Source organism: Dermochelys coriacea, chromosome 1 (assembly GCF_009764565.3).
Source record: "Dermochelys coriacea isolate rDerCor1 chromosome 1, rDerCor1.pri.v4, whole genome shotgun sequence".
In the NCBI taxonomy this organism is placed as follows: domain Eukaryota; kingdom Metazoa; phylum Chordata; order Testudines; family Dermochelyidae; genus Dermochelys; species Dermochelys coriacea.
In genome coordinates this window covers 348,046,034-348,073,947 of record NC_050068.2, presented here as the reverse complement: position 1 = coordinate 348,073,947, position 27,914 = coordinate 348,046,034, and the positions used below count along the sequence as shown (strand labels likewise).

Here is a 27,914-nt window from a genome sequence, read left to right as displayed (position 1 = left end):
CTAACACAAATCACCGATAACGACAATAATTATTTAAATAATAATAATAATTAAAGAGACCCCAGGAGTCCTGGCTGCCGGCTCCGTGCCGCAGGCAGGGCTCGGTGAGTGTTTTGCATTGGTTCCCCGGCAGGGATCTATGCCCGGACCCCAGGGCATGGTGCATTACTCCGAAAGCCGCCGCAGGGAGGTCTGCAGCTCGGCCCCGGGCCGGCCAGCTGGCCGCAGCGGGGATAACACCGCGTCCCATGCACAGCGCCCGGCCACCAGCCGGCGGCAGGGGGCAGCACCAGAAAACTACAAGTCCCGGAGGCCTTTGCGCCGGCCCTTTGGCCCCTCCCTCGACTCTGACGCAGGCAGGCTGAGCAGAGGGGGGTCACCCAGCGCCGGAGCCGCCCGCGCGGTGGTCGGGGTCCGGGGCCGCGAGCGGGGGGGATCAGCCCCCGCCCCTCAGTGAGCAGGGGCTGCTGGGACTTGTAGTTCGGGGCAGGGCCAGCCGCGGGCCATGGAAGGGTCGCTGGCCAGCGGCTCCAGGCTGGGGGAGATCGGTGAGTGAGTCCTGCACCCAGCGAGGGGGGAGATTTTTTTGGGGGGCCTCTTCTCCCAGTGGAGGGGAAAAGGGTGATTTGGGGGCAGGGGGCTTGTTCCCCAGGAGAATGGGGGGAGCGCCTGTTTCCATTAGGGGTGGCCCCTGCTATCTAGGAGTGGGGGTGCCTGCTTCTGGGGAGGAAGGGGGGAGTGATTTGGGGAGGGGGAAGGAGGGAGGGGAGCTATTGGGGGCCAGGGACTCCGTTCCCTAGAGCGGGCCAGGGGTGTCTCGGGAGGAATTTGTAGAGCCCCAAGAAGACCTGTGGGGGTAGGGGGGAGAGCTCCTGCCCCCATGGCATGGTCTCCTGCAGGGCAGGACTATTCTGAGCAGAATAAAGGACATTGTACACCCAGGTGCTGAGGCAGATCCCACGCTGCAGCAGATGGAATGCACCTGCTCCGGGGTGCGACGGTGGGTTAGGGGCAGCAATCTGCAGGGACTCGGGTGTGCAGGCAGCAGCAGGTCTGGGGCCGCTGGTGCCAGATGCTTTGAGCGGCTGCACTGCACCATTCAGAGTGTCAGCGCTGCCGTGTCGTTGTGCACATAAGGCTACAATGTGCAGGCTTGGTTTTCCAGGAGCTGAATGGTCCTATCTGTGTCACGAGAATAATCGCCTTTAAACACAGGCAGTGTGCTTTTCTTCTTTGGCTCCGGAATGGCCCCTCTCATCTCCAGCCCTGCTGCTAGCAGGGGAGGGCTGCTTCTTAGCAAACAGCCTGCCCTCTCCTGGGCCAGATTCCCCTCTCACTTACAGTGCTGTAGATCAGGATTATTGCCATTAAACACAAAATATCTTTCCTCCGAGTGGGGTGAGGAAATGGAGGTCCCAAAAGACTACAGCGTATAAGTGTGCCGTGAAAACATCAAAACCCTTAATAACAGAAAAGAAGAGCTAAGGATTAGGGCAACAATGCAGCCAAGGTGTAAATGCATCATATTGTTGCTTTTTGCGGCAACATTCATGACTCTGCAGCTTTGCATTTAGCAGAGGACCTTCAATCCAGTAGCAGATACAGCTGGAAATTTTACAGGGAGGGTCCAGCCTTTTCCGTGTTGTGGGCACCTCCATGGGCAACATGCAGACCAGACATCATCTGTGTGGCATGACCTCACGTGTACGGGGTGTGCAAGGTCAGGCTGTGTGGTGGGTGCCGTTTTGTGGCCTGCAGAGGTGCCGTGCAACTGTGCTTGAGGCCCATGTCCCTGAAAAGGTTGGAGCACCCTGATACACGTTCATTAGAACCCCCTGTGAGGCAGGCTTGTCACCACCTCACCTTAAATCTCTTCACCCTGCCTGCCCACCTCCTGGCACCATGGAGTGGTTGCTTCTCAGGGGCTGTGTGGAAGGGCATTTCAGCATGGGGCCTATAGCATGTTGTTCTTCTTGGTGCCCTGGTAGTGGCTTTTATGCACACATAGAATATCATAGAATCATAGAATATCAGGGTTGGAAGGGACCCCAGAAGGTCATCTAGTCCAACCCCCTGCTCAAAGCAGGACCAAGTCCCAGTTAAATCATCCCAGCCAGGGCTTTGTCAAGCCTGACCTTAAAAACCTCTAAGGAAGGAGATTCTACCACCTCCCTAGGTAACGCATTCCAGTGTTTCACCACCCTCTTAGTGAAAAAGTTTTTCCTAATATCCAATCTAAACCTCCCCCATTGCAACTTGAGACCATTACTCCTCGTTCTGTCATCTGCTACCATTGAGAACAGTCTAGAGCCATCCTCTTTGAAACCCCCTTTCAGGTAGTTGAAAGCAGCTATCAAATCCCCCCTCATTCTTCTCTTCTGCAGACTAAACAATCCCAGCTCCCTCAGCCTCTCCTCATAAGTCATGTGCTCTAGACCCCTAATCATTTTCGTTGCCCTTCGTTGTACTCTTTCCAATTTATCCACATCCTTCCTGTAGTGTGGGGCCCAAAACTGGACACAGTACTCCAGATGAGGCCTCACCAGTGTCGAATAGAGGGGAACGATCACGTCCCTCGATCTGCTCGCTATGCCCCTACTTATACATCCCAAAATGCCATTGGCCTTCTTGGCAACAAGGGCACACTGCTGACTCATATCCAGCTTCTCGTCCACTGTCACCCCTAGGTCCTTTTCCGCAGAACTGCTGCCGAGCCATTCGGTCCCTAGTCTGTAGCGGTGCATTGGATTCTTCCATCCTAAGTGCAGGATCCTGCACTTATCCTTATTGAACCTCATTAGATTTCTTTTGGCCCAATCCTCCAATTTGTCTAGGTCCTTCTGTATCCTATCCCTCCCCTCCAGCGTATCTACCACTCCTCCCAGTTTAGTATCATCCGCAAATTTGCTGAGAGTGCAATCCACACCATCCTCCAGATCATTTATGAAGATATTGAACAAAACGGGCCCCAGGACCGACCCCTGGGGCACTCCACTTGACACCGGCTGCCAACTAGACATGGAGCCATTGATCACTACCCGTTGAGCCCGACAATCTAGCCAGCTTTCTACCCACCTTATAGTGCATTCATCCAGCCCATACTTCCTTAACTTGCTGACAAGAATGCTGTGGGAGACCGTGTCAAAAGCTTTGCTAAAGTCAAGAAACAATACATCCACTGCTTTCCCTTCATCCACAGAACCAGTAATCTCATCATAAAAGGCGATTAGATTAGTCAGGCATGACCTTCCCTTGGTGAATCCATGCTGACTGTTCCTGATCACTTTCCTCTCCTCTAAGTGCTTCAGGATTGATTCTTTGAGGACCTGCTCCATGATTTTTCCAGGGACTGAGGTGAGGCTGACCGGCCTGTAGTTCCCAGGATCCTCCTTCTTCCCTTTTTTAAAGATGGGCACTACATTAGCCTTTTTCCAGTCATCCGGGACTTCCCCCGTTCGCCACGAGTTTTCAAAGATAATGGCCAAGGGCTCTGCAATCACAGCCGCCAATTCCTTCAGCACTCTCGGATGCAATTCGTCCGGCCCCATGGACTTGTGCACGTCCAGCTTTTCTAAATAGTCCCTAACCACCTCTATCTCTACAGAGGGCTGGCCATCTCTTCCCCATTTTGTGTTGCCCAGCACAGCAGTCTGGGAGCTGACCTTGTTAGTGAAAACAGAGGCAAAAAAAGCATTGAGTACATTAGCTTTTTCCACATCCTCTGTCACTAGCTTGCCTCCCTCATTCAGTAAGGGGCCCACACTTTCCTTGGCTTTCTTCTTGTTGCCAACATACCTGAAGAAACCCTTCTTGTTACTCTTGACATCTCTTGCTAGCTGCAGCTCCAGGTGCGATTTGGCCCTCCTGATATCTTTCCTACATGCCCGAGCAATATTTTTATACTCTTCCCTGGTCATATGTCCAACCTTCCACTTCTTGTAAGCTTCTTTTTTATGTTTAAGATCCGCTAGGATTTCACCATTAAGCCAAGCTGGTCGCCTGCCATATTTACTATTCTTTCGACTCATCGGGATGGTTTGTCCCTGTAACCTCAACAGGGATTCCTTGAAATACAGCCAGCTCTCCTGGACTCCCTTCCCTTTCATGTTAGTCCCCCAGGGGATCCTGGCCATCTGTTCCCTGAGGGAGTCAAAGTCTGCTTTCCTGAAGTCCAGGGTCCGTATCCTGCTGCTTACCTTTCTTCCCTGCGTCAGGATCCTGAACTCAACCAACTCATGGTCACTGCCTCCCAGATTCCCATCCACTTTTGCTTCCCCCACTAATTCTACCCGGTTTGTGAGCAGCAGGTCAAGAAAAGCGCTCCCCCTAGTTGGCTCCCCTAGCACTTGCACCAGGAAATTGTCCCCTACGCTTTCCAAAAACTTCCTGGATTGTCTATGCACCGCTGTATTGCTCTCCCAGCAGATATCAGGAAAATTAAAGTCACCCATGAGAATCAGGGCATGCGATCTAGTAGCTTCCGTGAGTTGCCGGAAGAAAGCCTCATCCACCTCATCCCCCTGGTCCGGTGGTCTATAGCAGACTCCCACCATGACATCACTCTTGTTGCACACACTTCTAAACTTAATCCAGAGACACTCAGGTTTTTCCACAGTTTCGTACCGGAGCTCTGAGCAGTCATACTGCTCCCTTACATACAGTGCTACTCCCCCACCTTTTCTGCCCTGCCTGTCCTTCCTGAACAGTTTATAACCATCCATGACTGTACTCCAGTCATGTGAGTTATCCCACCAAGTCTCTGTTATTCCAATCACGTCATAATTCCTTGACATCACCAGGACCTCCAGTTCTCCCTGCTTGTTTCCAAGGCTTTGTGCATTTGTATATAAGCACTTGAGATAACCTGTTGATCGCCCCTCATTCCCAGTATGAGGCAGGAGCCCTCCCCTCACAGACATTCCTGCCTGTGCTTCCTCCCGGTATCCCGCTTTCCCACTTACCTCAGGGCTTTGGTCTCCTTCCCCCGGTGAACCTAGTTTAAAGCCCTCCTCACTAGGTTAGCCAGCCTGCTGGCAAAGATGTTCTTCCCTCTCTTCGTAAGATGGAGCCCGTCTCTGCCCAGCACTCCTCCTTCATGGAACACCATCCCATGGTCAAAGAATCCAAAGCCTTCTCTCCGACACCACCTGCGTAGCCATTCGTTGACCTCCACGATTCGACGGTCCCTACCCAGGCCTTTTCCTTCCACGGGGAGGATGGACGAGAACACCACTTGCGCCTCCAACTCCTTTATCCTTCTTCCCAGAGCCACGTAGTCCGCAGTGATCTGCTCAAGGTCATTCTTGGCAGTATCATTGGTGCCCACGTGGAGAAGCAGGAAGGGGTAGCGATCCGAGGGCTTGATGAGTCTCGGCAGTCTCTCCGTCACATCACGAATCTTAGCCCCTGGCAAGCAGCAGACTTCTCGGTTTTCCCGGTCAGGGCGGCAGATAGATGACTCAGTCCCCCGGAGGAGAGAGTCCCCGACCACCACCACCCGCCTTCTCCTCTTGGGAGTGGTGGTCGTGGAACCCCCAACCTCAGGACATCGCATCTCATGCCTCCCAACCAGCGGGGTCTCCTTCTGCTTTCTCCCCCCAGACATATCATCTGGTCCACTCTCCGCAATGGTACCTGTGGAGAGAACATGAAAGCGGTTAGTTACCTGTGTCTGTGTTACTGGAACCCGGACATTCCGCTTACCTCTTCTGGAGGTCACATGTTGCCAAGCTTCTTCACTGGCCTCTTGGCTCCTCTGTGCAACCTGCTCTATATCTTTAGAGCTTTGTGCCCCTAGAAGGCTATCCTGAGTTTGGTCCAGAAAATCCTCAGTCTCTCGTATACAACGCAGGGTCGTTACCTGTTGCTCCAGACCTTCAATCTTCTCTTCCAATATGGAGACCAGCTTGCACTTTGTACAGACAAAGTCGCTTCTGTCCTGTGGAAGAAAGACAAACATGGCACATCCAGTGCAGGTCACAATAGCTGAACCCCCCCCTTCCATATCACCTACCTACTATGAGCTTCCTCAGAGACGTTGGCAAGATGTAAGCCTCACTGGGCTCACTCCAGGCGAACTCCCAGGCAAACTCCTGCTGTGAGCTGCTCTGCTGTCCCCGCTGCTCAGCTGGTTCGCGAGGCTCTGGCTATTTTTAAACAGCCAGGCTTCCCTGATGCAAACACACAGACACCCTAATGCCCGCCCCCTGCAGGCTAGCAGCCAATCAGACACTCACTCAGGCTCTCTCCCTGCCCTCCCAGCAAACACACGCTCGGATACTTCCTCAGCAAGCAAACACACACACTCGGATACTTACCAGTCCCAGGCAAACTCCTGCTGTGAGCTGCTCTGCTGTCCCCGCTGCTCCGCTGGTTCGCTGCCGCTCCGCTGGTTCGCGAGGCTCTGGCTATTTTCAAACAGCCAGGCTTCAGTTCACACAGCTCAGTGCAGGTTACTTCTGCCCTTAGCAGCAGTAATCTGTGGAGGGGCCATATGTGGCAATGCTTGGAGATGAGGAAGAATTGCATGAAAACACAGCAGCAGTTGACTAAAGACAAAATGCAAATTAATGCTACTGGCTTTTTTCCAAGGATTTGGAGTGTGTTGTCCCCGTTTGCATGGAGGCAGAATGCATCCTGTTAAAAGGCATCACATCTAGATTGAAAGAGCCCAGGGCTGTTCTGCGTTTGTCACTCATTCTATAAGCAAAATACACTTACGCAGAGACAGTGCTGCCTTTGTTTCATACAGCAATCATTTTAATAACCATAATACTGTCAGAGAGCACATTCACACAAGGATTGCAACACGTTTGACAAATAGTAATTTAACCCCCCAGTATTCCAGTTTTTATACATGGGGTCCTGGTAGCACACAGAAGTGAAAGTGACTACCCAGGGCTACACACTGAGTCGTTAGCAGAGGAGGGACTAGAACCCCCAAACTCTTAGTTTCTTATTCAAGCTACTGGCCCATGCTCATTCTCCTCCCACTAAAGTGAGTTGTCTCCAGCTCACAGACTATCATTCACATTCTCTCCTTTCTCCCCAGGCTTCTGGGCTGATAGGACGCCTGTTCATGAAGCAGCCAGGAGGGGAGAGATCCTGCAGCTGCAGCAGCTGATAGCAAATGGTGCCTGCGTAAACCTGGTCACTTACGACTCTATCACCCCCTTGCACGAGGCGAGCCTGCGCGGTCAGACGCAGTGTGTGAAACTCTTGCTTGCTGCAGGGGCCCAGGTTTGTGATAAATTTGAGTGCTCCTTCCCTCTCCCCCCTGGCCTTTTGCTCTTGATTACCTTTCTACAAATCCAATTCAATAAGTGATATTACGTCCCCCGAAGGGGAAAATTTTTAGCTGCGCTGTCCTTACTATGGGCCGAGCCTTCACTGAAATCAGTGGGACGTGAGGTTCTTATAGAGTCACAGTTGAGTCTTGCCCTTCTGGGTCAGTGCACGTCAGCCGTACTATCCAAAGTGATCGCTAAGTGGCCTAAGGAGCAGCAGGAAAAGCAACTGGAGTGGATTCTCTGGCAAGTTTTGTATTTTATTGCTATGTTCCTTTTAATACTTCCCTTAGCTCTGTTCTGGGAACAAAAGACCTGGTTCGCTTTAGAGTGACGGGACTATACTCAAGCTAGGTTGGTGACAATATCCACTGGCTGGTTCCTGCCTTTTGCAGGGTTAGAGAGTGTGTGTTAAAGACCTAGGCAAGCGAGCACTGGCATACAGCTGCCCCTGAGTCAATACTATCTTTCTGCCTTCTAGGTAGATGCCAGGAACATAGATGGCAGCACTCCGCTCTGTGATGCTTGTGCTTCGGGCAGTATTGAATGTGTGAAAGTGCTCCTGTCCCATGGAGCGAAGGTGAATCCTCCGCTCTACACGGCGTCCCCTCTCCATGAAGCCTGCATGAATGGTGAGCCCGCAAGATCCATACTCACACCCATGGCAGCAGCAAAGGGCCTGAAATAACCGTAATATTCTGTTGTTCATCAGACTGTAACAGCTGGAAACTATCTCCTGTCGTCTCTTTTTGTTAAGATTAGTTGTGTGGTTTTAAGGCCCATTGTGTCAGCTGAGATCCTGCTGAAGTCAGAATGAAAAACTCTGCAGGACTGGGCAAATAAAGAAATTGTAGGTGTAAGGCACTTGGACACCATGTGGTGGACACAATTGAAAATCCTAGCTAGGTAGGACAACAACTTCCATTATTTGTTAATGTAGCCCAGAAGTCCCTATGTTGGGCCCACCCCATGACCTCTCCATTTGTTAAACTTCCATCAAAATCAGATTTGAGTCGTGGGAAGGTTGATCTTCCGGTGAAGGTGCTGGAGTGGAACTCAAGACCAGTGATCAGTTCCCAGATCTGGCATAGACTCCCTGTGTGACCTTGGCCAAGTCTCTTATTTCCTCTGTGCTTCACTTTCCCACTCTGTACATTGGATGTGATAACACTTCCTTCACCTACCCTTTGCCTGTCCCGTTAGATTGTATGATGTTAGAGGCAGGGGTTGTCTCCCATTGTGAGATCAGTGGGAGCTGTCAGGTGCTTACCACTTTTGAAAGCCTGGCAGGTGCTTAAATAGGTAATGTTAGGCTCCTAATTTTTGAAATCCTTGGCATGAGCACTCTTATAAAGGTTCAGCCCGGTTAGATGACTCAGTCCATCCCCCTTGGAGCATAGTTTGCCAAAGTTTAGTCGAGTCTAGCTTCAAAGGACTCGAGCAACAGGGCTTCTACCTCTTCCTATGGATGACCGTGTCACTGGCCGTTAGATTTAGCCCAACAGGGAAAAATATACCCAAGCCTTTGCGCTTAATGTCCCAGATGTTAATGACACTCTTAGGGTAGGTCTACACAGCAAGGGCTAGCCTGCCCGGGTTAGCTTAGATCCAGCCAGCATGGATAACAGTGCCAATGAAGACAGCGCAACGTGGGCTTCAGCAAAGGTAGTACAAGCTTGGTCTAGACCCTGGGTACATACTTGGGTTACAATCCACTGCGGTGTCTTCAGTGCTGTTGTTACTGTGCTAGCTGGATTCAAGCTCGCTTCTGCAGCATACACATACTCTTAGGCCAAGCTGATACAAAGCACATGGAAGTTCCCCTCAAAGCCAGGCTGTTTCCCACTGATCAGTTCTCTTTTCAAAGGGAGTTCGGCATGCGTGCAGCTCCTGATAGATGTCGGTGCGAACCTGGAGGCCCATGATTGCCACTTCGGAACCCCTCTGCATGTAGCCTGTGCCCGGGAGCATCTGGATTGTGTGAAGTTACTGCTCGATGCCGGTACGGCACACCGGAGGTGTTGATTTCAGTGTACGCAGTACCTAGTGGCGGTGTTTGTGCAATGCTCACCTCTTGTATCTGTTCTTGTGCTCAGAAGAGAGAAGTTATTTTAGAAGAAGTTTATTAATTCACGGAGCCCTTGAAATGGACATGATTATGTCCTCGGAGTGTCTGCCAGACAAAATAAATATATACAGAAGAAAAGGAGTACTTGTGGCACCTTAGAGACTAACAAATTTATTTGAGCATAAGCTTTCGTGAGCTACAGCTCACTTCATCTAATGAAGTACTCCTTTTCTTTTTGCGAATACAGACTAACACGGCTGCTACTCTAAAACCTATATACAGAAGGGCTTTTCTTCTGGGCAAAGCAATGCACCTATTTAGCCATTTTTGGAAGGCTTCCAGCTTAGGCAGATTAATATCCATGTCATAAACTCTCCTGTTTAGTTCAGTGGCATTTAGCTGTTCCTATTTTGTTAATAACCAAACCATTCCAGCATCCTAGAATAATGTTTCAATGCACTTTTAATAATGGCGTTGGATCAATATTAGTAATTTTTTTTTTAAGGTTGAAGATAGAGGAGAGCTGGAAAGAGAGACATATTGGGGTTTGATGTACAACAAAACATTAGGTCCCTGGTGTGATTTGATTGGAGTTACACCAGAGATGGATTCAGCCAGGGGATATTCAAGTAACATTGCATGCTCCAAGCTTCACATCCAGGGTCCCTGGCTATAGGAACCAGAGCTAGTTCTGAACTAAATCACCAGAGCCAAGCACCTCCGAACTTTGTTGACGTTTGGGTATGGATTCGGACTTTGTGTTTTGGGTCCATCCTTGTCAAGAACTCATGTGACCCCCAGTATCCACCTATCAGTTCAATAGAAAGGGTAACAGGAAGAGATGGGGGAATGAGGATACCCTTCTGGCTTGAGTTTACCTGTTCACACTTTCTTAGCAGAAATGAGAACGAAAAAGATTTGGTAAACGGTTGATGGATGCTGAAGGGCATCTAGATCTCCAGATCTCAAAATCCCAGCGTAACAAGATTTTCTGTTAAAATGACCAGCACTTAAATAGTTAACAACGCTGACATCAGTAAGTTTCAGATTGAACAACCCATGGAGAAGAACTGGGCAGTTCTGAGCTGGTTTCAGACTGTGTAGACTCAGGGCAGCAGCACTGCATAGGTTACATTCTGAAGTTTGTTTTCATAGCTATATCAGCTAACAATCTCGATGTAAGGAAAACATACGCCTGCTAAAATACATGAGGTGCTAACTAGAACCACTGGCTCAATACTTAAAACGTAGGTCAAAATAGCTACGGTGCTCAGGGGTGTGAAAAATCCATGTCCCTGAGTGCCGTAGCTATCTCTGACCTAACCCCCAGCTAGGTTGATAGACCTACCATCACTTGGGGAGATGGAATTCCTATAGCGATGGAAAAATCCCTTCTGTCGCCATAGGACATACACTGCAGAGTTATGCCACTGTAGCTTCGGCGTCGTAGCTATGCCGCTGTAGTGTAGACAGTCCCTTGGTCTTTCAGCTGATTGGTGGAACCTCATTAAGAAGCTTTACACCAATTGAGTGGTAATTTGCTCAGGTGAGAGACGACTTAACCAGAGTAAAGGTGGCTATATCGGGGCCTTAATAAACTCATTTTGTTTATGCTCCCAGGGGCAAATGTGAATGCAGCTAAACTTCATGAGACAGCCCTTCACCACGCAGCCAAGGTGAAAAATGCGGATCTGGTAGAGATGCTGGTTGAATTTGGAGGAAACATTTATGCCCAAGACAACAGAGGGAAGAAACCATCCGACTACACATGTAGGAGCAGCCAGACTGCTAAGTGCTTGGAGTACTATGAAAGTAAGTGGGGTTCGGTCCCATCTCTCACAGCTGTGCTAGAACTCATTTCCTCTTCCGCAGGCTGGGTCATCATCATGTTCCTTTCCAGCCTTAAAATCTATGCATCTTATGGCTGCCATTTTCTCCCCATCTCATAATCTGCTTGTTCCTCATGGAACTGGAAAAGGTTCAGAAAAGGGCAGCAAAAATGACTAGGGGTATGGAACAGTTTCCATATGAGGAGAGATTAATAAGACTGGGACTTTTCAGCTTGGAAAAGAGACGACTAAAGGGGGATATGATTGAGGTCTATAAAATCATGACTGGTGTGGAGAAAGTAAATAAGGACGTGTTATTGACTCCTCCTCATAACACAAGAACTAGGGGTCATCAAATGAAATGAATAGGCAGCAGGCTTAAAACAAGCAAAAGGAAGTATTTCTTCACACAATGCACAGTCAACCTGTGGAACTCCTTGCCAGAGGATGTCGTGAAGGCTAAGACTATAACAGGGTTAAAAAAAGAACTAGATAAGTTCATAGAGGATAGGTCCATCAATGGCTATTAGCCAGGATGGGCAGCGAGGGTGTCCCTAGCCTCTGTTTGCCAGAAGCTGGGAATGGGCGATGGGATGGATCACTTGATGATTACCAGTTCTGTTCATTCCCTCTGGGACACCTGGCACTGGCCTCTGTTGGAAGACAGGATACTGAACTAAATGGACCTTTGGTCTGACCCAGTATGGCTGTTCCTATGTTCTTATTCTGTTCTCCTGCATAATAGTCTTTCCTCTAGCTGGGAGACAAGGTGGGCGAGGTAATATCTTTTATTGGACCAGCTTCTGTTGGTGGAAGGGAGGAGCTTTTAAGCTTTGCTTAGCTCTTCCTCTGACCTGTGAACCTACTGCGTTCCTTTGGTGCTCAGCTCACACTGAGTGGGGGAGTTCACACCTCTTCGTTGCTGTGGCCGTCACGTGTGTCAATTCTGTGAGCCCTCTGGACCAGGAGTCTGGTGACCCGTCCCAAACTCTGCATCTCTGCATGGGAACCTGGTGCTGTCCCACATCGAGCTTCCCATGAGAATAGGTTAAAGAGTGTAAGAGTGTGCGCCATGAAGGGCGGAAGAAGAAGAAGTGTGTGTGTTTGTGTTTGTTTCAGTTTGAAACGCACCTGGATTGGGGCCTGGGATGCACCTCCTCTAACATAAAAAATTAGAGACCTAAATGGAAAAATTGTGATTTTATTTAAAATCCAGCATCTGATTCTTTGTTTGTTTGAATTCTCTCTCCACGTGCAATTCTCCCATGCCCACCTTTAAAGGGAACAGATTAGCCTCTCTCTCATCAATATTATTCTCTCTCTCGCTCGTGACCCTAAGCAAGAGGGAATCGGCATTTCGCTGATTATCCCCAACCTTCCCACAAGGTTACAAAGAAGTGGTACGGCCTGCTAGGGAGAACCTCGAGGTTCTTTCCCTGGAATCCAGTCTCAAAGAACAGGGTAAAGGCTCCTCCCACTTCTCCCGGCTGAGCTGTGCCTCTGAGAGCCAGCCCCACGCAGCACTGTCATGCAGTCAACAAAGAGAAGAGCCACTGGTCTGGTACCCGCCCGCTGAATGATCCTGGAGTGGTGCAGTAGGGAGTGATGTTGCATTGTTTGTGGGTGCGGTGAGCAGGAACGGCTGGCTGGGAGTGTGGGCGTGGTGGTGAGTGAGATTTGAAATTGAGCCGTTACCACCGCTTTTCTGTGCACTGCAAAGCCCATCTGGAATCCTGTGAACTCTGCGGATCCCATCGAGGCCTGGTGTAAGCGGAAACAGCCTCGGGATTTTGATGGGAGCTGTGCCGGCTGAGTTTGGCCTCCATTCATAGGCACTGACTTTTTACTTTTCCCTGGGGGCGCTGTGCCCTGAAGCCCCGCCCTCACCCCGCCCCTTCTCCCAGACCCCGCCCTCACTCTGCCCCTCACACAAGGCTCCGCCCTCACTCCGCCACTTCCCACTCCACCCTCCTCCCAAGACCCTCTCCCACCTGCTGCTCACTGGTCTCCACTCTCCCGCAAGCCACTCCCTGGGCTGCCAAATAACTGTTTGGCAGTTGAGCCTATCAGGTGATCGGCAGCACTGCCGAACAGCTGTGGCTGGTGGATGCTAAGCATCTGCTATTTTTTTCCCATGGGTGCTCCAGCCCCAGAGCACCCACAGAATCGGCACCTTTGTCGGTCTGTGAAGAGTTCTGTGCTTGGCAGAAATAAGAGCCTTCTGCCGAGCTGGCACAGTGACGCTGCTGATCTTTTTTTATCGTTTCAGAAACGCCCCTGAGTTTGTCGCAGCTCTGCAGAGTTAGCCTGCGGAAAGCCACCGGCCAGCAAGGGCTGGCGAAGATTGCCAAGTTAAATATTCCTCTGCCATTAATGAAATACCTCTCATACAACTGACCGAAAGAAGGTGACATTGCAGGACAATATCGTTAGACCCCACAAAATGAAGTATCTTGAATCTTTCTCTCTCTCTCCCTCCCTTCCTCTCCCCATAAGAAGTCCCTTTAATTTAAGTTAATTTATGTAAATACTTTTTCTGAGGCAGCACATCCCCCCGCATCCCATCATGTGACTGAGAGTTTTGACAAAGACAATCACTTAGATCTTGTGTAGATCCAGGGTTTTACTAATAATTAGGGCTGTCAAGCATTTAAAAAAATTAATTGTGATTAATCATGTGATTATTTTTTTTAATTAATCGCGCTGCTAAACAGTAATAGAATACTATTTATTTAAATATTTTTGGATGTTTTCTACATTTTCAAATATATTGATTTCATTTACAACACAGAATACAAAGTGTACAGTGCTCACTTTATATTTATTTTTTATTACAAATATTTGCACTGTAAAAAAACAAAATAAATAGTATTTTTCAATTCACCTCATACAAGTACTGTAGGTGCAATCTCTTTATCATGAAAGTTGAACTTACACATGTAGAATTATGTACAAAAAACCCCTGAATTCAAAAATAAAACAATGTCAAACTTTAGAGTCTACAAGTCCATTCAGTCCTACTTCACCCAATCACTCAGACAAACAAATTTGGTTACAATTTGCAGGATATAATGCTGCCCTCTTCTTCTTTACAATATCACCTGAAAGTGAGAACAGGTATTCGCATGGCACTGTTGTAGCTGGCGTCGCAAGATATTTATATGCCAGATACGCTAAAGATTCATATGTTCCTTCATGCTTCAATCACCATTCCAGAAGATGTGTCCATGCTGATCACGGGTTCTGCTCGATAACAATCCAAAGCAGAACAGTCTGACGCATGTTCATTTTCGTCAGCTGAGTCAGATGCCACCAGCAGAAGGTTGCTTTTCTTTTTTGTGGTTCGGGTTCTGTATTTTCTGCATCTGAGTGTTGCTCTTTAAGATTTTTGAAAGCATGCTCTACACTTTGTCCCTCTCAGATTTTAGATGGTACTTCAGATTCTTAAACCTTAGGTCGAGTGCTGTACCTATCCTTAGAAATCTCACATTGGTACCTTCTTTGCGTTTTGTCAGATCTGCAGTGAAAGTGTTCTTAAAACAAACACGTACTGGGTCATCATCCGAGACTGCTATAACATGAAATATATGGCAGAATGCGAGTAAAACAGAGCAAGAGATATACAATTTCCCCCCAAGGAGTTCAGTCACAAATTTAATTAACACATTTTTTTTAACGAGCATCATCAGCATGGAAGCATGTCCTCTGGAATGGTGGCCGAAGCATGAAGGGGCATACGAATGTTTAGCATATCTGGCAAGTAAATACCTTGCAACACCAGCTATAAAAGGGCCATGCAAATGCCTGTTCTCACTTTCAGGTGACATTGTAAATAAGAAGCAGGCAGCATTATCTCCTGTAAATATAAACAAACTTGTTTGTCTTAGCAATTGACTGTACTAGAAGTAGGACTGAGTGGACTTGTTAGGCTCTAAAGTTTTACATTGTTTTATTTTTGAGTGCAGTTATGTAACAAAAAAAATGTACATTTGTAAATTACACTTTCATGATAGAGATTGCACTATAGTACTTGTATGAGGTGAATTGAAAAATACTACTTTTTTATAGTGCAAATATTTGTAATCAAAAATAAATATAAAGTGAGCACTGTACATTTTGTAATCTGTGTTATAATAGAAATCAATATATTTGAAAATGTAGAAACACATCCAAAATATTTAATAAATTTCAGTTGGTATTCTATTGTTTAACCGTGCGTTTAATCACGATTAATTTTTTTGAGTTAATTGTGTGAGTTAACTGCAATTAATCGACAGCCCTACTAGTAATCTTTTTACACTAGAGATCCTGCCAGATCACTACCCCCATTGGAGTCTACTCTACAATGCCTTGTGTTCCTGAAGGGGTAATGGCTAATCACAAAGGTAGTAGGGGATAATTATCTGGGTGCCCTAATTAGACACAAATTTCACTTTTAGGCCAGAGGCTGTCAGCGGGCCTCCCAAGTCATGCAATGCAATTCTCGGCAGGCCTCATCCAAAGCCCATCACAATCCCTGGGTGTCTTTCCGGTGACTTCATTGGATCTGCCCTCACAATTTTGGAGGTGCAGCCTACTGAGATAACAACCAATCCCAGCATGCAGTGCTCCATCTGGATCTGAGCGACCAGTCTGATGGCAGCGCAGCCATCTCAATTTGATGTAAAAATAGTTTCAGCCCACCGATTCTGGCAGGTGACCAAGGCAGCAACGGTCTTAGGCAATATTTGGGCACCCTGTCAACAGGCCAGATTTTATCCTCAGAGGAGCACTTTGCAGCACAACTGTACAATCTGATAACAAATCCATTCATGCACCAATGACCAGAGGCGCCGACTTCGAGAGGTCCTGGGGGGTGCTTGACCTCCAGGCCCTGCCCCCACTCCACCCCTTCCTCCAAGCCCCCTCCCCCACCCTGCCTCTTCCCACCCTGTTTTCCTCCTTCCCCCCAGCGCCCCCTGCACGCCACTGAACAGCTGATCACCGGCGGGCAGGAGGTGCTGGGGGTGGGGGAGCTGGCTGCCAGTGGGTGCTGAGCACCCACTAATTTTTTCCATGGGTGCTCCAGCCCCTGAGCACCCATGGAGTCGGTGCCTATGCCAGAGACAAGGATGCATCGATGAGCTCTGACTAGGCTTTTAAGATTTTTCACTCTGAGGTTGCCTCTTGTTTCAGCTACTCCTTTAGATGTTTGCCCTGGCACAGCCACAGGGTCTGGTCCCCTGACATATTGCTGCATATTGTCAATGTTGATTTCCTCTGTTCTTTACAAACTGTCACAGCGTCCTTTTGATATTTAATCCTTTTGGGTGAGGTTAGATTAGAAGCAGAGCAAAAGTCTTAGTCTTCCTTAACATGTGCGATTTCATTGACCTGAAATCTGAAGGCAGCTGGCCACTTTAGTGGGTACAGCATTAGCAGGATCTAGTCTTCTTGATGCATGTCTGGTAAGTCTTAGCACATTAAGATCAGAATAAAACCCATCCTCTTAATGATCCTGGGCTCGTGGAACCCTTTAAGGGTGTCTAACATGGCATAAAACTAGATCAGGTTTCAGAGTAGCAGCCGTGTTAGTCTGTGTCCGCAAAAAGAACAGTACTCTTGTTCTTTTAACTAAATCAGTGGTTCTCAAATGCTGTCACATGGTGGACTGCTACTTAAAATCTTATAGCTTACTCCTCCCCCCCGGCCATCAATCTTAATCTTACACTTTCCCTGTTGCAACCGTAGTGCTATGCTACATGGGGAAAATAGTATTAGGGCAGTATTAAGAAGATGAGATGAAAATATTTTCAATTTAAAGGTGACCTGCAAATGATTTTTTAAACATTGGGTTCATGACCCCCCTTCTTCCCCTCCTCCCCCCACTTTTCATTTTTCTGCTGCATGGGTATATAAAGAAAACCTGAAGGGTTTTTCGTAGATATATAAAATTCTGCTTGGATTTTTACATTGGAAATATCAAGTTTGCCGGGTTTTGCTGGAGAAGCTTTGGGAGGTCTTAGAGATGTGTAGTGTGGGCTCTTTCTCCTTAACTGGAGAGACAAGGCAGTTGAATCTTTAACAGAAGCTTCCTGTATCCAAAAATGTGAATTAGTCATTGGAGTCAGAGGGGGGGCCAGAACGCTAAATGAAAACCAAACTGTTTTCATCAGTCTGGCTCAAAATCCCTCCCCATCTCAGCAGCTCAGTCTTCACTATCTTGTCCCATTTCACTAGGTCTCCAGTCACCACAGGGTCTTCAGCTCTGACAGGACCTGAATTTCCGATATAAAAAAATCAAGCAGAAAAAAACAAATCCCTTTCATGTCATCTTTATTTTCTCCTTTGCAAGTCACTTCCAGTGTGAGTGCCACTGCTTGGTTATGTCTCTCTTCTATTTTATCTGCGCTGTTCATTTCCTCTCTCTGGCCTTCTGGGAATTTATCCTCAGCCTCTCTCATCCCATGTGATCATAGTTGAATGTACACCAAAAAAGGAGCCAATAAAGACTTATCAATAGACCCAAGCTCCTTTGCAGAAACCCAGCTGGGCACAGGGCACCAAAGGAGATCTGGCAGGGATACCCAAGCATGCACAAACACACTTCTTAGGGGAAGGCGGGACTGCTGTTTGTTCCAGCCGTGCATGCTGCACCACTGTGATGCAAAGCAGCTCCCTGGACTGCCTGGAAGTGCTTTGAGAACCAGTGAACTAGGAGACAATCTGTAGTTGTTGACCTGTTTGTAATGGTGCTGAGTCAGGCAAGATGGGCTCAGGGCGATAACCATTGATGACCTAGCTGTTTGAGATAGCATTGACCTGAAGAGGAAGGTGATTGTACTCAGGAATCGCTGGGCGAGATTCTCTGGCCTGGGGTATGCAGAGGTCAGACTAGAGATGATCATAATAATGGTTCCTTGGAATCTATAAATCTACCTCCAGTTAGCAAGTGGCAGTAGGGCAAGCTAATTGAACCAATCCCAGGTAAACAAGAAGCTGCAGAGGATGTCTTTTTATTCCCCCAGCTCAAGATGGCCCTAAAACGAGGTGAAGTGGACTCAGTACTCCATCGCCTGTCATAGTTCGGTCCCTTTGCTAACTATCCGCTAGCGAGAGCGCCCTTGTCAGCTGTCTGAGCAATGGCAGCACCAGGCATAAAGAACAAGATAGAGACTGCCCGACAGGTGTCTGAGCTGGTCACCCTGAGCTTGGGAGCTCTCGCTCATTGCCTGATACCTAGCCTGGCTGGCTGCATGCAATGGCAACCTGTGATAATAGTACCTAGCTCTTTATATAGGGCTTTTCAGCAGTAGGTCTCTAGTGCTTTAATAGTAGTGCTTTAGCATTATCCCCATTTTACAGATGGGGAAACTGAGGCACAGAGGGGTGAAGGGTCTTGCCCGAAATCACCCAGCAGCCTAGTGGCAGTGCCAGGAACACAATACAAGTCTTCTGCGCATTCTACTGCCATTTCAACAATGGGTGAAGTGACTCCTGATTTGTAAAGAGCTTTGGGGTGAAAGACGCAACCTAAATCTCCAATATTAAGTCTTTTCCAAGTCTCCTGGGCTGGGTCTGTTTAGGTTACACCCGTAGCTTTGTTTTCATGCAGGGTTTGATCATTTAACTTCCTTTGCTTTTGTTTGTGATTAGTAATGTGCAATCAAAGTGCACATCCAGTGCAAATAAAATCAACCCCCCCCAAACTAGCTCTTGCGCCATATGTTCCTTTCAACCCGTGCCAGGGAAGGAAGAGATGAATCTGCAAATGAAGCTCGGCTTTCCACTCCTCCTCCCCACTTCCGTGCCCCTCTCCACGCCACACTGCCTTGCAGAGTCGTCTTTGCATGGAGAGGCCTGAAGAAAACCCCTCCAATCCAACCATGGCTTGCGCTTTGGGGAAAGTCCAGCTCCAGATGTGGCTCGGCTCTGTCTTGCCTCTTTTACAGTTAGCACTGCTCGAGAATCCTCAGGATTGTGTTGCTGGCTGCTGCCAGCAGAGTGCATTCACGTTGGCTTGCAGTGCAGGCATTTGATCACAGCAGCTTCATTCTAACTATGTCAAGTTGGTCCAATGAAAACAAGGTGTCGCCTAGAATTTTGTGCCTGTAAAAACTTTGCAGGACTGAGGGATTAACTGTTTGTAGCCCAGCCCTGTTGTTTTTCCAGGGGCTTGCACGGAAAGGAGACTCGACCCCTGAATCTCATTGCTAGTTATATTAAGACACGGAGAGCTCGGGTGGGAGAGGAGGTGTCAAATGCAAACAAGAATAATTGATGCCTTAGAATTCAGGTCACTGTGTACAACCAGTTTCAACCAGCAAGTCCCCTTGCAGGCTTTGCGTGATCTTTGGATCTTAAAATCTGCCCTTGCCAAGAAGTGCAAGACAAAGATGGAGGAGCGTTTCTGAGGCAGGGGCAGTTGGTCATGGGAGCATGATGGGGGATGGTGTTGGATGGGGGGGGAAACGGGGGAACAGCCATGTGGCCGGGGAAGTGTGGTTTGCATGTTCCTTCTCTATGGTAGCGAGCCAAGGTGTGTGTGTGGTGTAATATCTTCTATTGAACCAATTTCTGTGGGTGAGAGAGAGACGCATTCGAGCTACACGCAGCTCTTCTCCAGGTCTCTGCTGTAGTGAATAGGGCCCTTAAATAAGGTGAGTTTGTGCCCTGAAGGGACGCAGCAGTGCTAAGCACTGCAGGACCAGGTGGCTGCCGGAGGACAGGGAGAATGTGATTGGAGCATACTTTGCTCTTAGACCCACAGGAACCATGAGAGCTTGGCCTGCTGCCCCAAATCGTATGAGCACCCGTCCTGCTGGAACACACTGCTCAGCGTTCAGTGTGTATTGACAGAGCCAAGCCGGGGCCCGACTCAAAGCTGGCTGAAGTCAATGGGAGTGTTGCTGGCACTTGCAGCGGGCTGTGACACGTACAGCAGGGGGGGGACCCATTGCAGAATGGAACCTTCCCCTCTCGCGGGCTGCTCCAGTAGCTCTCAGCGTCTCAAAGCATGGATGGACTCGGTCCTTGCGACCCCCCTGGGAAGTATTCTCCCCATTTTAGCTGGGGAGCTGAAGCACAATGAGACTAAGGTTCAGCTCCTCAAAGGCATTTCGGCTCCTGCCTCAGTGTCAGCGAGAGCTAGGTGCTGGGTACCTTTGAGGCGCAGGGCCCATGTGACTCGTCCAAGGTCACAGAGTGGCTGAGGCAGGAATCGAACTCAAGCCCCAGTCTAGTGGCCTACCCACTAGGCCACCCTTTCTGCCTCCCAGCCCCCTAGGATGCTGCGCCTACCCGGGGCTCGGTATTCTAGGGATCGAGGGTGCTCGTCATGTTGCAGAATTGAACTCACAGCCTTTTACGTGTGGGTTTCACCATAGCCTGAATTGTCTTGGAACAAGGCAGGTCGCCTCCCCCGATCCCCCGACGCCTCCCTCCATCCCCGCCCCTATTGGTGGAGTTTGGCCATCTCTCCCCGAAGGGGCTGGGGTGTAGGCTCAGCTCTCCCACCGGTATTTGTGGCAAATGCTCCCAGGGGAAACACGTGACCCTGTCCTGTCTCTCCGGTGCCTCCTCAAGGGCCTGATTCTGGAGCTTACACCAAATGTCCCCGTCAGACCAGGCTCCGAAGCAGTAACGAGTCTGCCCCACAGCCAGACCTACTGGGCAAAGATGATTCCCAGCGGGTGCCGGGCTTGGATCAAACATGTGCAGGCCCTTATGTTCTTTACCGTGCAGTAACCAAGGCAGAATAATGCTCCCACTACAAGGCTGCCTTTCCTCTGGCAGAGCTTGCTTGGCTCTGCAGCGGTGCTTCCTTTCCCCGGCCTCTCCTCCTTCCCCCCTCGCCTCTTTTCGCCTCTTCGCCCCCAGCTCCCCCAGATGGTCTGAAAGCTCCTCTGCTGCACAGGGCAGGAACGCTGCTAAGACTCCCCTGGTTGCCCCTCCTCCTGCCAGCCTGTCCAAAACACTCCCACCCCCCCTTCCCAAATTTCCTGTGCCCCTGATCTGGGCCTCACGGGCCAGTTGCTCAGTAGGCCCCTGTCAGGCACACAAGCAATGAGTGTTTGCTGGGTCTGTGGCAGCACCTCCTCAGTGGGATTTGGGGCGGGGGGTTGTAATTTCTAGCCCAGCAGTTTGCCGATGGCCGCGGTCTCTCTGGCAGGGGGTCTCTGTGTAGCCCCCAGCCTGGGTTCAGTAAGTTGTGTGTGGCACATCTCAGGCTCTGCGTTATTATTTTGTTGCCTTGGTCCGTGGGGAATCTCCCGTCCCTCGCTGCCCCATGTCACCGAGTGATAATCAAACAGAATCAACACACGTTAATCAATGCTAGCTCTCTGGACCAACTCAGCAGCCATTTCCAATGCCTCGGCTAATTGGTTCCAGGGCTCTGTCTGTCCTGTGGATTGGCCTCTTGGCTCAAGGAGCTTTTGTTTTTCCGGCGCTCGCCCTTAACTCAATCCAGCTGTCAAAGCTTTTTTTTCTGAGTGTGTCCTGACATTTGCTGCTTTACCCCTTAAACCAGTCTTCCGGTAAAAGAAATGTAGCTGTACCCTGACTGGGCTGGGTTATTCACCTCATATGAGCTGCTGGGACCTGCTTTATAGCAGTGATGCATGCTCCTGAAATGTCCTCGTTGTTCACAGGTGAGCAATTTGTGCAATACCCCATAGCACTCTTCTAACTTGTCTTTAAAGAGTGGGTGCTCATTAATAGCACAGTGTACACAGAGTGGCCACTGCGATTGAAACATGTTGCTACAACTCTGGCACTGTATCCTGCAGGAGAGGAAATCTTCACCTTTGCCCCTGGCTTGCTGGGTGAGCTCAGGCTGGTTATTTTACTGCTCTGTGCCTCAGTTTCCCCAGCTGAGGAAGGATGTTATGATGTCTTGTTACTGCAGTGGCACCCCATTGGGGATAATTCTGACTTTCTTTGTAAAGTGCTTTGAGCTCTATGGAGAAAAGCACTACATAAGAGCTAAGTATTATCATGCAGAGTCAAGAAATCTGGAGAATGGAGACGGATAGTATCTAGCCAACATGTGGGTGGGATGCCTGGGTGTACCGGGCCTCTCCCTCGGCGGGTTAAAATCAGTAACACTTCCATGGATGCTTTTAACTGTTTGCGCTTTGCACCTGATTTGTTTCAATCAAATATACAAAATAAAGAAGAAAAAAGGCCACCTGACCTGAACAAACTTTCCTAGCTCCAGGCTGAGCAATCTCTGTTGAAGGAAGCTTTTCAAGTTGTGCAGATAGGTATGTAATAAAACATCCTCTGATGTCAGGGCCGAAGAAGAAGGTGTGGTGTGTTTTTCAGTAGAAAAGAAGTGAATTCATGATCTGCATGTTCAGGCAATGCGTGTATGGAGAGACATACGTTAGTCTGGGCAAACTTCCAGAGGAAAATATGTAGTAATGCTACTCCCAGCTGGCAAGGCTTGGAGCTTTCAATGTATCTCGCTGTAACAGAGTGGGGTCTAAACTAAACTCCCGGCCCAAACGCTCCCCAAAACTTCAGGGAAGTTTGGATACAGTTCTCTAGGAGCAACCTCTGCTCACAGCGAGTGGGGCTTACTACACGGGAGTCCCATTGAGGTCGATGCATGAGAGTCAGTTTTTCTCAGTATGAGGCGGGATGGTTGACTATGACCCTGAGGTTGGACCGGGCTGTATTAAATAAACATCTGGAAAGGTGGTTTTTAAGAGCCGCTGCCAGGTTTTGTAGACATCAGAGTGGAAAAAATGTGTGGTTCTTAAAGGCCCCGGTGTCCCGTTTCCTAGACCCTTGCGGGTGCTTTATTATCGGAACAAAGAGACAGTCTGCAGCCCGTGGCACGAGGTTATGATGGCCCACTCCCCTAAGTGCTGCTGCATTGTACAGCTGCCTGCCCTCTTAGTGCCAAGGCCACCCCTTGAGCAACGCTGAGACAGACACAAAAAGAAAAGGAGTCCTTGTGGCACCTTAGAGACTAACAAATTTATTTGAGCATAAGCTTTCGTGAGCTACAGCTCACTTCATCGGATGCTGTAGCTCACGAAAGCTTATGCTCAAATAAATTTGTTAGTCTCTAAGGTGCCACAACTACTCCTCTTCTTTTTGCGAATACAGACTAACACGGTTGCTACTCTGAAACCTGTCATTTTGCGAGACAGACACAGCTACTGAAACAACAGATTTGGGGGCTTGGGCTCTGCAGTTTTCTCTCTTAGCAGAAAAGCCTCTGTGTGTGTGTGTGTGTGCGCATGTATATGCATGGGTGGATGAATGTGTGCATGCATATGTATGAGTGTGTGCATGTGTATGCAGTGATGAGCTGCCAAAATCTTAACACCGGGTTTCCTCCTCACCCCACAAGGGGGTCGTTGCCCCCCCGCCCCCCCCCAGGACTCCTGCCCCATCCAACCCCCCACGTTTCTTGATGCCCCCCCAGGACCCGTGCCCCATCCACCCCGTCCCCTGACTGCCCCCAGAACTGGGCAGGAGAGTCTCATGGGCCACCGTAGTGGGTGCCCACCCCACCACTAAGAGCCAGAGGGACCTGCTGGGGGGGGCGAGGTGGGGAGTCCTGGCGGTGCTTACCTGGGGCAGCTCCCAGGAAGCATCCGGCAGGTCCCTCTGGCTCCTAGGGGTGGGGGAACGTAGCTGGGGGGGAGCAGGGGGAACGGCTGCTCCCCCCACTGATCACATCAATAGTGGCACATTAGGTGCCGATTCCATGGGTGCTCTGGGGCTGGATCCCCCACGGGAAAATTTGGTGGGTGCAGAGACCCCACCGGCAGCTCCATGCCTGGCCCCAGCTCACCTCACCTCCGCTCCACCTCCGCCTCCTCCCCTGAACCCGCCGCCTTGCCCTGCTTCTCCGCCCCCCCCCAGCTCCCCGCGAATCAGCTGTTGGGCGGGAAGCCGGGGCGGGCTGAGAAGCAGGCGGCAGCTTCACACTCAGGCCGAGGGTGGCGGAGGTGAGCTGGGGCGGGGAGCGGTTCCTCTGTGTGCCCCCCCCGGGTTACCTGCTGTGGTGCGGGCGGCCCTCCTCCCACTCCCCTGCCCTGCCCCAGCTCACCTCCGCCTCCCTGGGCCTGAGCGGGAAGCCACGGCCTGCTTCTCAGGCCCCCCCCCGGCTTCTCGCACGAACAACCGGTTCTAAAAGGGCTTCTAAATTTAACAACTGGTTCTAGCTGGAACCGGTGCAAACTGGCTCCAGCTCACCACTGTGTGTATGTGTGTGTGCATCACATGTATGTGTGTTTATGTGTGCGTGTATATGTGGATGTGGATGAGTGTGTGCATATATATGAGTGTGAGTGTGTGCATGGGTATGTGTGTGTGCATATTAGTGTGTGCATATGTGTGTGCATGCACGTGTGCACATGTGTGCATGCATATGTGTGTGTGCATGTATATGCTTGTGTGCATTTATGAGTGTGTGCATGTATATGCGTGTGTGCATGAGTGTGCATGTGTGTACATAAGAATGTGTGCCTGGGTATGTGTGTGTGCATATGAGTGAGTGAATGTGTGTACGTGTACGAATGTGTGCATGTGTATGCATGTGTGTCTGTGAGTGCCTACATGTATATGCATGTGTGGGGGGGGGCGGTGTTGCGGGATCAGGAGGAAAATTCAGCCTAGGCTGGCTGGTCCCTTTCGCCAGCCCCCTGCAACTCTTCCTCCTCTCTCTCTCCCCTCAGGACGCTCGTCTCCTAGTTCCTAAGTCGTCCTCCCCTTACGGGCAAGGTATGGCCCCTGCCCTACAATCCTGCCCCCACTCGTTCCTGCCCCACACCCCTCTGGAACAGCCTCCCTTCCACCCCCATTTCCCATCCATGGAGCTCCCCCCATTGCAACGTAGAGGCCGTTGAGGCTGCTGCTGCCTAGCTGTAGGGAGCACTGGGCCCTCGAGGGGGCTCTGCCCTGTTCAGTTGAGCATTGAGCTGCCTGCACAGTGGATGAGCCAGCAGCTGCTTGTGGGCTGCACGGAAACTGCCAGCTGCTCTGCCCAATTCCCTGCCCAACATGCAGCTTTGGTGTCTGTGTCCCCAAATCACAGCTGCCAAGGTAGTGCTGGGTGTGCTGCCAATGCTGGTACCACCCCAGAGCTGCCTGCATTTGAGTAGTGGGTGAGTGAGCTCTGTGTACAGTCTGAGGAGCACTTGGGGATCCTCTTGGCCAAAAAGCCCTCTCTAAATTGGTCATCTTAGCATGTTTGCTAAAAGAGCCCCTGGCTGCCTTCTATATCCGGCCCCCATTAAGGCAGTAGTTGAACCAGTGCAACAGTGAGACTATTGGAAAGATTCTTTGTCTAAGTAGGTCTATGGTCCCATGCCTAGTGTCTGAGCACCTCCGGCAGGAACTGTCAACATTTCCTGTCAAAACTGGCTCTTGACAGAAAATGGGGTTTTGCCATTTCTTTGCACGGAGTGTCTACTTTTCACAGAAAGGTTTGATTTTTCATCCAAAAAACCAAATGCCTGAAAAATGAAGTATATCAATTGGGTCAGCCTGCCATGGTGCCTCATGGGAGCTCTTGTTTGGATTCCTCATGTCCCATTCTCCTCTATGAGCCAGGCACCCCAGCTGGACTATGTCTCCTATGATGCACCATGGCCAAGGACTCTACTGATGCAACCGCCTCCACTCAACAAGTGAGCAAACTAAGGTGCACCATGGGAAAAGCAGTCCAACCAACCTCCTTAGTTTTAAGGAAAAGCTTGATAAATTTATGAATGGGATTGTATGTATTGCCCATAGTGGTTAAAGAACATAAGAATGTAAGAACGGCCAAACTGGGTCAGACCAAAGGTCCATTAAGCCCAGTATCCTGTCTTCTGACAATGGCCAATGCCAGGTGCCCCAGAGGGAATGAACAGAACAGGTAATCATCAAGTGATCCATCTCCTGTCACTCACTCCCAGCTTCTGGCAATCAGAGGCTAGGGACACCATCCCTGCCCATCCTGGCTAATAGCCATTGATGGACCTATCCTCCAATAATTTATCTAGTTCTTTTTGAACCCTATTATAGTCTTGGCCTTCACAACATCCTCTGGCAAAGAGTTCCACAGGTCGACTGTGCATTGTATGAAGAAATACTTCCTTTTGTTTGTTTTAAACCTGCTGCCTATTAATGTTATTGGGTGACCCCTAGTTCTTGTTTCAGAGTAGCAGCTGTGTTAGTCTGTATTCACAAAAAAGAAAAGGAGGACTTGTGGCACCTTAGAGACTAACAAATTTATTTGAGCATAAGCTTTCGTGAGCTACAGCTCACTTCATCGGATGTTTTGGTTCAGGGTTCAAGAGCTCTGGGGGTCGCTTCTGATTCAGAATCATAGTAATGTCAGGCTGGAAGGGACCTTGAGAAGTCATCAAGTCCAGCCCCCTGCACTGCGGCAGATCCAAATAAATCTAGCCGCCCCTGACAGGTGCTTGTCCTGCCTGTTCGTAAAAACCTCCAATGATGGGGATTCCACAACCTCCCTTGGAAGCCTGTTCCAGAGCGTAACTTTACTGTTAGAGTTAGGAAGATTTTCCGAATATTGAACCTAATCACCCATGCTGCAGATTAAGCCAATTACAGCTTGCCCTTATGGAATTATGTTCCTAAAACCTCATGCTTCAGGGCTTCAACCAGGCACCTGTAGAAGTCAGGAAAGGAACTTTCTCCTCACTGTGCGGTCTGGCTTTTGTGAGGAGAAAATTTTCTCCTCATAGTGTATTCGGACTTATATTTTTTTTCTTCTGAACCAACAGAGATGGAGAGGAGACACTGGACATGGTGGGCCGGTGCTCTGAGGAGGCACCAAGCATTCTCTTTCTCAGGTGTCTGGCTGATGGGTCCCTCTCATGTGCTCACAATCTAACTGATCATCGTATTCAGGGTCAGGAAGGAAATTTCCCCTGGGTGAGATTGGCTGGTGTTGTTGGGCGTTTTCACCTTCGTCTGCAGCATGGGCTGTGGGTCACTTGTGTATCTCATTTAATCAGTTCCCTGCCATTGCAGGGCCCTCTGGCATGTGCACCTTGGGGCTGCCTGTTCTCTGCATGTGGCACAGAATATCTCTGTCCTTTAAGGCAAGGGCGGAAGAAGCTCACTTGAATTGCAAGGGTGGGGCAGCGGTCCATATTGAAACCCAACACCCCTGCACCAGAGTAAGATACGGCGCCCATATGCCCCTCAAGCCCCAGCATTCCCATGGCGCATTCCGCACCAAACGGTGCGTTCCCTCGTCCTGCGCCCCCCCTGTTCATTGCTGCCACTGAGGGTGACAGACTGTGCGGGTGAAACCATGATCAGTGCAGCCTTGTGAACTTGTGAAGATCCGGAGTGTGGCAGGACTGAAAGAGCAACGTTTGCTGCTTCTGGTTTATTAAAAAACATGTGAAACAGCAAAGAAGCAGCTGTTTCCTCTTCATGTCTCTGCATGGGGAGCAGGGGGCGTCAGGGCAGGAGGGGAGATGGGGGGTCAGGGATAGGAGGGGATGGGGCGGGTGATCTGCCTGGGGAGAGGAGGTGTTGGGGTGTCAGAGATAGGAGGGGGAGGGCTGGATGCTCTGCATGGGGAGTTGGGGGAGGTCAGGGTGTCAGGGATAGGAGGCCGAGGAATGGGTGCTTTGCCTGGGGAGTGGGGGAGTTGGGATGGGGGATCTCAGTGGTTCATGTCTCTCTCGCTGAGGGTAGCTGCTCCTGGTCCCAGCCTGATTCCCCTCCCCCCCCCCAGTTCCTGCCTGCTCCCGGGTCAAGAGT

At 49.7% G+C, this 27,914-nt stretch overlaps 1 protein-coding gene across 2 annotated transcripts; it reads left to right on the top strand.

Annotated features, from left to right (window-relative positions):
* The first annotated feature begins 336 nt into the window (after nt 1-336).
* On the top strand, nt 337-27,493 carry ASB13 (ankyrin repeat and SOCS box containing 13). Of its 2 annotated transcripts, none has more exons than XM_038417841.2 (6): nt 337-548; nt 7,052-7,239; nt 7,768-7,918; nt 9,154-9,288; nt 10,975-11,166; nt 13,453-17,686. In XM_038417841.2, exons 1-6 carry the CDS (start codon nt 506-508, stop codon nt 13,578-13,580), a joined length of 837 nt encoding a protein of 278 aa, XP_038273769.1. In that variant the 5' UTR covers nt 337-505; the 3' UTR covers nt 13,581-17,686. The 2 variants fall into 2 exon arrangements, with proteins under 2 accessions (XP_038273769.1, XP_038273777.1); XM_038417849.2 differs by lacking the exon at nt 13,453-17,686 and adding an exon at nt 26,921-27,493 and having other exon boundaries at nt 358-548.
* The last annotated feature ends 421 nt before the right edge of the window (nt 27,494-27,914 follow it).